Below are 12,752 nucleotides of genomic sequence, written 5' to 3'. Positions count from 1 at the left end.
AAATGATTTTAACATTTTCCTAACATTTAAAGTTTTCTAATTTATCTTTAAATATATATATATATATATATTTGTCAATATAGCAAAAAAAAAATATTGAAGTGATAAATCTTCCCCTTTAGTTAGCAAGTTTTTGTGGCCTCGGACTTCAATCACTGTAGTAGTTTCAAATCTTATTGATGAGTTGTTAAAACAGTGAAACATGCATCTTTGAATAATCATATTTGACAAGTATAGATGCTTCCAATATGAGGGTATCAGACTGGTGAAAGGGAACATTTAGCAAATACATGTTAAAATATTTGAATACATTCATTTGTTAATATCTCAAAAACAGCAAACAAATTATATAAATATATAAGATAACAGCAAAATATTTTTTCGTTTTCTTACACATAGATGTCAGTGTAACACCATAAGGGATTTGCCAGGTAGTTTAAGCGTATGACATCATCTAGTATGGACAGAGACAAACAAACAAGATCTTCAGAATTGTCCGACAAATCCAGTCAGAAACTTTCTGATATTCGTAAGACACTGCTCAAAATGCCATCAGATCAGTAATATCTTTTCTCTTCCTGCTGAACAATGTGCAAATGAGGCGACTGAATGGCTTTCGACACATTTCCTATATAGGATCCACGTAAATATGCTCCTACACACACATTATATATATATATATATATATATATATATATATATATGAAAGAGAGAGAGAATAAAAAAAGTTTTAGTATTAAATATAAATTGGTGGCCGGAAAACTTGTACCCCCCCCCTTTTACTAGGTAGGAAAACTGGTCCCTTATTGAATAAATATTGATTGAAAACACATTTTATTACCATTCATGAAGGAGATATTGTTTTTAAAAGAGACTATGCACCCCCATAATATTTTTTAAAATTATTTTTAACTCTTGCTTAAAAAAATAAACTTGATCACGGAGTCAAGATACGAAAAGCGAAACCAAATATTTATTTAAAAAAATACTCTAGTTTTAACACTTTCTGTGTCATTACGAAACAACAATAAAGAAAGAAAACACGTATTATCAAAGAAAGTAATTATTTTATTTAGAAGAATTAATTCAGTTTAAATAATTGTGTTATTACAAAACAACAGAAAAGAAAATGTAATTATGTAATTTTGGTACTGCGCTGAAATAATAACATTATTTCGAAAGCCATTCTTAGCATTGGGAGGGGAGGGTACCGTTTAAAAGTCATTTCGGGGGCACTTGTGCAGTACTTAAAAATATACAAATTTATTTTCTTTTGGAAGTGGAGGAGGCTCGTTTTAAAACTATATCTACCTCAGTATTTTCTTTAATTTTCGGACATTTTTTGTTAAAAATTATTTACTAAGTAAAGTCGAGTGCGACATTACTTGTTATTTCTTTTTAACTAAATAAACTCTTTAAAATAAGTTTAAACACCAAAAACTTACAAAGCTAGGTAGAAAACGTAGAAAAATCAATTTAATTTTTTTAAAACAATAAACATGTAAAAATATTTTTAAAAATATTATGGGATGTGCATTATTACCTAAAAATATACAAATTTATTTTCTTTTGGAGGGGTGGGGGGTGGGGTCGTTTTAAAACTATATCTACCTTAATATTTTCTTTAATTTTCTATTTTTGAGCAATTATCCTCGTAAGACGTGATTCTCTTATGTCGGACATTTTTTGTTCATAAGTAACACTCGACATTACTTTCTTTTTTAAACTAAATAAACTCTTTAAAATAAGTTGAAAGACCAAAAGCTTTCAAAGCTAGGTAGAAAACTAAAACTTAGAAAAATTAATTTAATTTTTTTAAACAACAGTAAACAAGTAAAAAAATTTAAAAAATATATTATGGGATATGTATTCTCTTTTAAAGACAATTTCTTCTTCAAGAACGGTCATAAAATGTGTTTTCAATTGATATTTATTCAATAAGGGACCAGTTTTCCTACCTAGCAAAAGGGGACAAGTTTTCCGGGTACGAGTTTTCCTAAATTCATATAAATTACATGCACTACTACAAACAATAGTTATTTCTAAATCTGTATTGATCTATAATTATTCTCAAATATTTGATATGAAAAGTGTATACTGATGGCCAAACTAAATGCGGGTAAAAAAAAAAAAAAAAAAAAAAAACTTACCATTTTGGGCTTAGACTGATCATCACTGTCGCCATGACCCAATCGACCATACCTGCCTTTACCCCAAGTGAATAATTCTCCACTGGCTGTAATGCAGGCACTATGTGCTCCTCCAGCAGCTACATCAATCACTTCTTTGCCACGAAGATATTCAATCACTCTGGGACGATCACAATGACTAGAAAAAGATAAAAATTTAATGAAAATTAAATCTTCATCAAAATTGTAACTATTTACGGAAGGACATATATACATTTAAGACATATAGAAGATAAACTTTACTTCAATGAGAATTTTGAAATTATTGTATTCGAGTAGGATTTATTTACTTTTGTTATAATGGATAGGGGATAGTACAATTTCGACTTTACTTACTAATAAAGAACGCAGAACAATAACTACTACTAATGCAGTCTAACGTCTCCTGTTCCCAGCTGCTTGCTGAGATTGCACACCTTGTCATGTTACCACTGGTGTTGACGACTGCTCTTCAAGCATTATGATCATTGACCAGATGCTCTGTGATGTTTAGAGTGTGAAGGTCAACCTTGATGTTGTCCAGCCATCATTTCCTTGGCTGGCCACAGTATTTGCTTCTGGCATCAAGGGACAACATTCTGTGTTGCCAAAAGTTGTCATCGATTTGCTTCAAGTACTCAAACAATCTTGATCTTCTATGCCCCAGGATAACTTCCAAAGACGAGATGCTAAAATGTTCTCTCAGATCGATCATGAACCTCTTGTACATAATTTTTGAAGAGCAGATCCGTCTGACCATGGCGATTTTGTTTCTCACAAGCTTGTTTGCGTCATCAGCAGTGACAGACCGAGTTTTGGTGGTATGAAGCATGACCTAAACTTAGGCTGTCACTGTTGATGAAATGACCAGACTTGTGAGAAACGACAACACCATTGGGTCAGATGGATCTAAAATTATTGCAGTTTCAGATTAGAATTAATATTATAATAATATTGTTAATATTATGAAAATTGTCTTTTAAACTTAAATTCTTGTACGTTTTTCTAGAAATCAGTGATTTTCTTTCCTTCTTTGTGATTTTTTTTTTTGATTAAAAAATTAGCAGGCATATTTGTTTTTAAATTATTACTTTAGAATTCAGTGGTTCACTTGTAAACATGTCCTAGCTTAGCAACTCCCTCTGATCTAGGAAGTAGCAGAAAAATATAAAGAAATTATAACTAGCTGAGCTACCTGGCGCTGGCCAGGGCGAAAAGTGTTAACATATTTCTATTAAAACTTCTCTCTCCATGTCTATCTGCCACTATCTCACTTTTCTGTTTTACCTCTCCCCAATCCCCCCTTTCTTTGCTGTCCAGCTCATTCTCTTTTATATAACAGATCAATCTAGGAATGGTCCGACATTTTCTTTCCAAATTAGTACATAATAGCAATGACCCCCCCCCCCCCCAAAACTGACCTCCAGAAAATGAATTCCCCCATCCCCTAAATTTTAGATATTATTTATCCAAGGGAATGCTGATGATAAATCTTTGTTAAAGCAGTTTTTGTACCCTTTTAGCTGGACATAGAAATGTTCGCCTTTGATAATCTGATAAATCTGATGAAGAGTTAGAAATAACCAGCAAGTTGAAACATTTTTTTTTACTTCAAATAATTTATTGATATTCAAGCAATACAAAACAAATGCAGTGTACTTAAAATGAAACAAAATCTTTGGAAATCCATCTAAAAATTTAGAAAAAATAATTCACTTTATAGAGGTTAGTTATTCAGTGTTATGTACGAACTTGAGAAGAAAATGAGAAATTGTTCCTTGGTGAATCTATCATATAAAAGCGAGTTATCTTTGTGCATGTTCAGCCTGAGAGGAAAAGGCCAGGTAGAGAAGACAGGGGGTTGCAAATTGAGAAAGGAAAAGAAGAAAATAAACATGGAGAATTCCCCCACCCCCTAAATTTTAGATATAGAATTTTTGAGATAGAAGTTTTAACAGGAATATTTTATATTTTTGCCACAGGCAACATTAGGTGGTCTCCTTAGTATCTAAATATCATGGATATCTAAAAGAAAACTTACCCTCTGTTGCCATGTCCCAACTTGCCGTCTTCACCTTCTCCCCAAGAGAAAACTTCTCCTTCAGCAGACAATGCCAAGCAATGTTTCCCACCAGAATTAACAGCGACTTTCTTAATGAAAACATGCTGAATAGATTCCAATAATGTTGGCGTGGCCACAGAATCTGTACCACCAATACCCAAGCGACCACCAGCACCATATCCAGTAGCATAAACCTTGAGGAAACAAAATATTTATCTGTCATTCTACATTAAATCAAAAGACAAAAGAATAGCGAAAAATCTTTATGATGTATGTATCCAGCACGGGAAACATCATATTCCTAAAATCACTGGATTTATCAAGTATTTTTTTTAACTAAGAAAATCAATTTTTATGACAAACAAGATGGGAACTAAGAGATGCCATGTTGTTTGTCAATGTGTTTAAATTCAAGGGCGACAACTCAATTTGACTAGAGATTTTGTTTATATCCCAAAGAATTAAAACTTTTTAAATCACTAAAAATTGGGTATTTTGATTCTCCTTAGTTAAAAAAAAACAAAAAAAACAAACACCCTACTTGTATCAATTTATATGATTTTTGGAATATAACATCTCTGTTGCTATATAAATTTGCTTTCTAAATATTTAACTGCAATTTTTTTACAGCATAGACATTTAATTTACATATATGTACTGTAGCTACCAAAATCATGCAAAATGAATAGCAAAATAATGTCTATGTATTGCTTTATAAAATGATAAAGAATCAGGAGATTTGTTTATAATAATAATCCTTATTATATTTCTTTTAGTATGTCTATACGCTCCATTTTTTCTTGGAAACTACTGGGCCAAACTTCTGGCTGAAATATCAAAAACATTAATACTAAGTAATATGGGTATTGACCGTGACTCTTTCATCCAGTAGACAGAGAGAGGGAAACTACAATCACATAGAAACATCCTCCTGGAAATGGATAATGAAAGGGAGGAGGGGATTTGTCAATTTTGTTATTTTAACATGAAGTGCTCGTTTTAAAACAAAATTTAGATGCTTGTAAAAAAAATTATTTTATCTAAAGAAAACATGAAGTGAAAAATAAAAGGAATCAAAATATTAAATTGAGCAAGTCCATTTTTTTTTAAAATTGAATAATCAAAACTAGCAAGACCCGTGCGAATTCCACAGTATTTAAAAGCTTTGAAAACGCATCCATAAAAAATTCCTATTTGTTATATTAATCTCAGTCGTAACACACTTGATGTCATCACCGGAAGTTGATCCAGCAACGCTCAATTTGATTATCCCCCATCCATTCTAATAAAAAGGAAGGTACAAAGCCTAGGATGATATTCTCATTAAAACAATCGTTGATTCATGTGAGGATAATCTAAAGTACTAACACACCTACAACCATAATTTGAGGGAGGAATGACGTCATCACTGGAAGTTAACCCTCCTGTATTCGCATATCCCTTATCCACTCTTATTAAAAAGGTACAAAGCATGCGATGATCGTCTTTGTAAAATAATTGCCAAACTATGTTAATGCAGGAGGTATTCGTTTCTCATTAATTAAAGTTTGCGATGATGATTTTTTTTTGTGACACCGGACATCGGATGAGTAAATTAATATATATATTGTGTCTCTGTAATGGAGAGGGGGGGGGGGCTACAAAAATAATAAAAAGTCATAGAAAAAAAATGTAAATAATACCTTTCCATTTGCTGTAACAGCAAATAAAGTTTGTTCACCTCCAATCAATTGTACTGGTCGCAAAGTAGCTAGTGCTTCGCAACTGACAGGTAACTTGACCTTGGCACCATCCACACCACCCAACTGACCTCTATGGTTGTGGCCCCAACCCCAGATCTGACCACTTCCACCCCAAGAGAGAGTCCAATCATCAGGACGTCTGAAAATATGAAAATAAGAAATAAATAAGAATGACAAAACGTAAGAATTAGAAATAAAGAAAGTATGTATTAAATAGATCTACAACGGCTTATCCACCAGCTAGCATCATAAGAGATTCATTATTTCTATCACATGGTTTATGAAAATTTGTATAAGAGAAGGAAGTGGGGTCAAAAGGTATGATGCTGTGGATAAGACATTAAAGAAAAAAAAAAAAAAGAAAAAAGAAAGCAAAGCAGATAAAATAAAGACAATATCTATAACATGCCTAGCAATCAAGTTGTGAGGGAGTGGGATAAACCTAAATTATGACTAGATAACTAAGTAATATCTAGTGACTATATATATCTATATCTATATATATATATCTATCTATCTATATATATATATATATATATATATATCTATATCTATCTATCTATATATATATCTATCTATATCTATATATATATCTATCTATATCTATATATCTATCTATCTATATCTATATATCTATCTATCTATATATCTATCTATATCTATATCTATATATATATCTATCTATATCTATATCTATCTATCTATATCTATATATATATCTATCTATCTATATCTATATATCTATCTATCTATATCTATATATCTATCTATCTATATCTATATATATATCTATCTATCTATATATATATCTATCTATCTATATATATATCTATCTATCTATATCTATATATATATCTATCTATATCTATATATATATCTATCTATATCTATATATATATCTATCTATCTATATCTATATATATATCTATCTATCTATATCTATATATATATCTATCTATCTATATCTATATATATATATCTATCTATCTATATCTATATATATATATCTATATCTATATATATATCTATCTATCTATCTATATCTATATATATATCTATCTATCTATATCTATATATATATATCTATCTATATCTATATATATATCTATCTATCTATATCTATATATATATCTATCTATATCTATATATATATATATATATATATATATATATATAATGTAAATCTTTAAGACACACTTAGATCTAATGACCTCAAAGGAAGATTAAATCTAAACGGTATGGGGAGATGTATGCAGAATAGGGACTTTGATGGTATAGGTACATTTAAAGAATGAATGAGTTTTGGGCTAGTAGATATAGAACAGTTATGGTAGTAGGTTTAGTACAGGGTAGAATAATATTGTCGCCCTAAAGAAAACAACACTACAGCTATATTGTAAAACTTTCACTGAAAAAAATCAATTCAGGTAACTTGATTATGTAGTAGAGCTGACATCTATTCAATGTAGCTGCCTTCAGCTTCAATCGCAGCATCGATACAGGTATGGAACTGGGAGTATGCCTTTTTTACAAGTCTCAGTAGAAGTTTGGTGAACACTCAGTAGATAGCTGTGATCAATCTGGCTTTGGTGTTGTGGGAGGTCACGTTGGTGATGTTTTTGACGTATGACCAAACAAAGTAGCCCAGCGGGTTTAGGTTAGGGTGATAGAGAGGGAGGGGCAGTGTGAGAGGAGTACAAAATCATTGCACTCCTCCTGAAGTCAAGCCTGGATCTTTTTAGACTTGTGAGCTGGCGCCAAGTCCTGCTGCCACACCCAGGATCTGCCAGCAGCCACCTGATTGCACCAGAGGAACACCACACTTTTCAGCACATCCAGTTACACCTTAGTGTTGACTTTCAAGCTGACTTCAAAGATGTGAGATGGCACGATGTGGCCCTCACTTGAAACCACATCAAAGACCATAACCGTGGCTGGAAACTTAGTTTTTATCACCCTGGGCACACTCAAGCATTGAACCATTCGAATTGAGGATGCTGGCACCGGTTCTGTTGTCATTACTTGAATCGGTAGAATGCATGAGTTGTACAACGGCGCATCTCAAATCTCACTCATTGTGTCACTTTCAGACATGATCGAAGGCCCCTATCACTCGAGATTTGTATACTACTGCCCAACTAGATGGTCTGGAAAAAAAAAATGGTTTTCATTAAATGGAAATGGAATCATGTCATCTTTTCTATGACGACAATTTTATCATTCCACCCTGTACAGAGGTCAGATTTTATGGCTCCGTTTTCTAGGTATATAACTAAGAATTGGATAGTTATAGTGGAAGGTGTAGGATTCTTTCTGGTACATGTTCCCAAGACTTGCTGCTACATTCAATATTCAACTTTTTGCAGATATTTATACGGTGCCCAGAAAACTTGTCCATTTTTGCTAGATAGGAAAACTGGACCATTATCGAATAAATATTGATTGAAAACACATTTTATCATCATTCTTGAAAGAGATATTGTTTTTAAAAGAGAATACAACCCCATAATATTGTTTTAGGATATTTTTTATTTGTTTACTGTTTTAAAAAAGATAAAATCGATTTTTCTAAGTTTTCATTTTCTACCTAATTGACAATTTTTTTTAGTGGTTCAACTTATTTTAAAGCGATTTTTCAGTTAAAATAAACAAGTAGTGTTGTGTATTACGTTAGAACAAAACTGTATACAACATGAGAGGATCATATCTGGGTGTCTCGATAATTGCTCAGAAATAGAAAATTAAAGAAAATATGGAGGGAGATATAGTTTTTAAAAGCCTGCCTTCCTACTACCCCTTTTTTTTTTTTTTTGCTCAGCATATATATAAGTTATGTGTGTATGTATACATATATTTAATAGAAGTTGTGTTTGTGTGCGTATACATATAAGAGTAAATAGTTAATAAAACCTGTTAAAAAACACTTTGAAAAAGACTTAAAAACATATTTAATTTGAAAAGGAAACACTAAATAAATGGATAGTCCTTAATCCGCGAAGTTTCGAAGAAATACTTTCCTTCTCATCAGAGGGTAGGAATTAGCAAAATGCAGGATCAGATTTTGCTTGCAAAAGTATTTGATGAAACTGCAAGTCAAAGATCTTACTTGATAACAAAAAGTGAACCAGAGGGAATAGGGTGAAGAAAAAGGTGATTTCACGTGAATGGATAGTCTGGTGAAAGGTAAAGTATCCAATGACGGTAAAATCCAAAAATGTAAATCCAAGAAAGTTAAATTTGCATTCGCAAAAGTACATTCCAAGGAAATCATGTAATTATATATATATATATATATATATATATATATATATATATATATATATATATATATATATGATGCCCAGAAAACTTGTACCCAGAAAAATCCTCCCCTTTTTGCTAGGTAGGAAAACTGGTCCCTTATTGAATAAATATTGATTGAAAACACATTTTATTACCATTCATGAAGGAGATATTGTTTTTAAAAGAGACTATGCGCCCACATAATATTTTAAAAAATTATTTTTAACTCTTGCTTAAAAAAAAATAAACTTGATCATGGAGTCAAGATACGAAAAACGAAACCAAATATTTATTTTAAAAAATACTCTAGTTTTAACACTTTCTGTGTCATTACGAAACAACAATAAAGAAAGAAAACACGTATTATCAAAGAAAGTAATTATTTTATTTAGAAGAATTAATTCAGTTTAAATAATACTTGTGCTATTACAAAACAATAAAAAAGAAAACATGGTCTTATGTAATTTTGGTACCGCGCTGAAATAATAACATTATTTCGAAAGCCATTCTTAACATGGGGAGGATATCGTTTAAAAGTCATTTCGGGGGCACTTGTGCTGTACTTAAAAATGTACAAATTTATTTTCTTTTTAAACTATATCTACCTTAATATTTTCTTTAACTTTCTATTTTTGAGCAATTATCCTCCTAAGACATGATCCTCTTATGTCAGACATTTTTTTAGTCTCTATTTTGAACTTAAACACTTACAAATAAGTTGAACCACTAAAAACTTACAAAGCTAGGTAGAAAATGAACACTTAGAAAAATCAATTTTATCTTTTTTAAACAACAGTACAGATAAAAATATGTTTAAAAATATTATGGAGGAGGGTAGTCTCTTTTAAAAATAATGTCTCCTTCAAGAACGGTCATGAAATGTGTTTTCTATCGATATTTATTAAATAATGGACCAGTTTTCCTAAATGCATTTATGCACTCCATTGTGTTAAGTCATATAGTGGACATCCCCCAGCAGGACCGTACAGTTGGATGGCAGGTGGCTTCATAGTATGGTCACAATTATGTCCTGAGATGCATGATTAGTCACATGAAAAAAAAGTTGAAAAGCAGTTTTTACTTTGTATAACTTTTACTGGCGACACAAAAAATTTATGTACAAACTTCAAGTTAAGAAACAGGAATTTTTTTTTTTTTTTTAAATCAATGTGTAAAAATGGTTTATAATTTGGTCCCTATATTAAAAGCGGTGCTCAGTAAAAATGACAAAAGTGAATAAATAGGTAAAAATGGCACTTTGACAAGAAAAATTAGGACCATTCGACAAGTGAGAGCTAAGTTCCCATTGCCCTAGTTTAAAATAGGGATAAGCCCCCTTAGCTTTAGTTTGGAAAAAGTCAGTTTAGTTAAGTTCAAATTCTGTAGAAGCACCGAAAGGGATAATTATAAGGTTTTTTATTTATATAAATATTTTATAACAAATATTTATGTTTAATCTGAAAAAATGTCTAAATAAAATTTTACCGCTGCCATATTTACCTAAATTCAATTTATGCTTTATGTCTTGAAAATAATAATTTAATTGCTGGCACCACTGCTTTTAATTTTCGATACTAGTACACTTATTGATCCGTGCTGAAATAATAACATTATTTAAAAAGCCATTCTTAACATGGGGAGGGGGAGGGTACTTTGTACCTATTCTATACTTTAACCTTAAAATTGAATAAAAAAACATAAAACTTAAATTAAACTTGGGAATACGATTAAAAAAAATAGCGCGGATCAGTAAGTGCACTAGCATTTAATTTTCTTGCAGCAAAAAGATCTTTACTTAAAAAAATGTTATATTACAAAAAATTGGCAAAACTGATTTACCAATTGCAAATGTCAAGTGTTACTTGAGAACAAGAGAAAACAGCTGACATGGTAGGGTCATATCTTTGAAGCTTTGATAATTACTTTAAAATAAAAGAAACAAATTACTCGCAAATCCTCCTTCCTCAATAAATGTTATAGTAACATTTATTACGTGGGTTTCTAACTATTTTGTTTTATTTTTATTTTGAAGCCATTATCGAGATGTCAAACAGTTTTTTTTATATGGCACCGTCCTAATTTAAAGTGTTAGTGTTTTTTCCTTTTATTAATGCGTAATATTAAACTGATTTTTATAATCTGCCATTCTTTTTGTTTTGAATCACCTACACACAATTTCATAGCTTTTTTGAAAGATCTTAAACCAATTCTAATTTTAACATTTACCAAAATAAAATTAGAAAAAGAAATCTAAGTTTGTATTCGTTAATTATTCTTCTCTAAATCCTTCATTCGACTATATGTCAACACCATGATGATATCGATAGGTAAAGTTAGCAATAATAAAATCAGTGTCATTTTTGTCTTTCTAGTATATTGTAAGTCAATACGTAGGTTTGAAGCGCCAGATACTTAACAGTCAGTGACCAAATAAAACCTACTGAACAAAACTCCAAAATAATTTAAACACAAACTTATAAAAAAATAAATGCATTTTTTAAAAGAAAAAATTGTTATAAGTTTATCTTTTTTTTTTTTTTAAATAATTATCAATAATAATTATTTTTCTTGTCAAAAATGTTTTTATTTCATGTTTAAACATTTTCTGGTAATTTACAAATACTGCATAGTGAATATTTAGGCACTCAAGTCAATAGCATTTGCTCAGATTCAGTTTGTGATCTTAAATTTTTTTTTAAATTGTTGGAAAAAGTACAGCGCCACCTAAGGATGGTTTTCCAAATAATCTGCAGCTTAATGATCGTGGTGAACTACTAATCTTATTATTTAGAAAGCTACCCTTAAGAGGTAGGGAGGGAGGGAGGGTTCTTTGTTAACTATTCTGCATTTTCACCTAACAATTTAGTAAATAAACTTAGGAAATTGAAACTCTCACCGGAAGTTATATTACTAATGAAGTTTAATATCAAGGACAGAATCTGATCAAACACTGTTTGCTGCTAACTTTGAATTGGGTACTCTTCTGGTTTGCCAATATTTATGAAATTATAGATGCTTTTGTTTTGTTTTTCTCCAATTCACGATTATAACTTTTTTGTTGTGAAAGAGAATTAGCTCAGAATAATACTTTTTTTTTCTTCCCCCCTTTCTTCTTTCTTTGAAGATTGTAACGCTGGGTATGGGGCAACCAAACAAGCTGCCAACATTGACCTGCTTTTTATTGAAACGAACCGAGAGCTCTTTTTAGTATACTCGCTGTTCTCTTAAGTGCAATTGTCTGGATCTCTTTTGCACTTGGTTCACCAGAAATATTAGTTAGGTAGGACTTTAGGTTCATAAGCCCTGTGGCACCTATAATAACTGGTATAATTGCTATCTCCCTAAGATTCCAGTTTCTTTTCATATCATACATGAGACCTTGATATTTAGTCTGTTTCTCTTTATGCTCTGTTCACACCTCCATCATTAAGGGACACTCACTTTAACCAAGGTTGCCACTCTTTCTGACTTATTCCATATAACTATGTCAATACTGAG

At 31.0% G+C, this 12,752-nt stretch overlaps 1 protein-coding gene across 5 annotated transcripts in view; it reads right to left on the bottom strand.

Moving 5' to 3' along the window:
• Window positions 1-12,752, bottom strand: part of LOC145268339 (E3 ubiquitin-protein ligase HERC2-like) — a 500,726-nt gene that overhangs the window by 45,710 nt on the left and 442,264 nt on the right. For all 5 annotated transcript variants that reach the window (XM_080123842.1, XM_080123845.1, XM_080123844.1 and 2 more), the window contains 3 exons: window positions 5,913-6,111; window positions 4,210-4,424; window positions 2,151-2,328 (listed from right to left, as the gene is read on the bottom strand). In XM_080123842.1, coding sequence (XP_079979968.1) covers window positions 2,151-2,328; window positions 4,210-4,424; window positions 5,913-6,111 — 592 coding nt within the window. The remainder of the gene's footprint in view (window positions 1-2,150; window positions 2,329-4,209; window positions 4,425-5,912; window positions 6,112-12,752) is intronic.

This window comes from Euprymna scolopes, chromosome 43, assembly GCF_053919585.1.
Source record: "Euprymna scolopes isolate OS-2025 chromosome 43, ASM5391958v1, whole genome shotgun sequence".
In the NCBI taxonomy this organism is placed as follows: domain Eukaryota; kingdom Metazoa; phylum Mollusca; class Cephalopoda; order Sepiida; family Sepiolidae; genus Euprymna; species Euprymna scolopes.
Note: the sequence above shows the minus strand (reverse complement) of the source record. Positions and strands in the feature narration are given on the sequence as shown.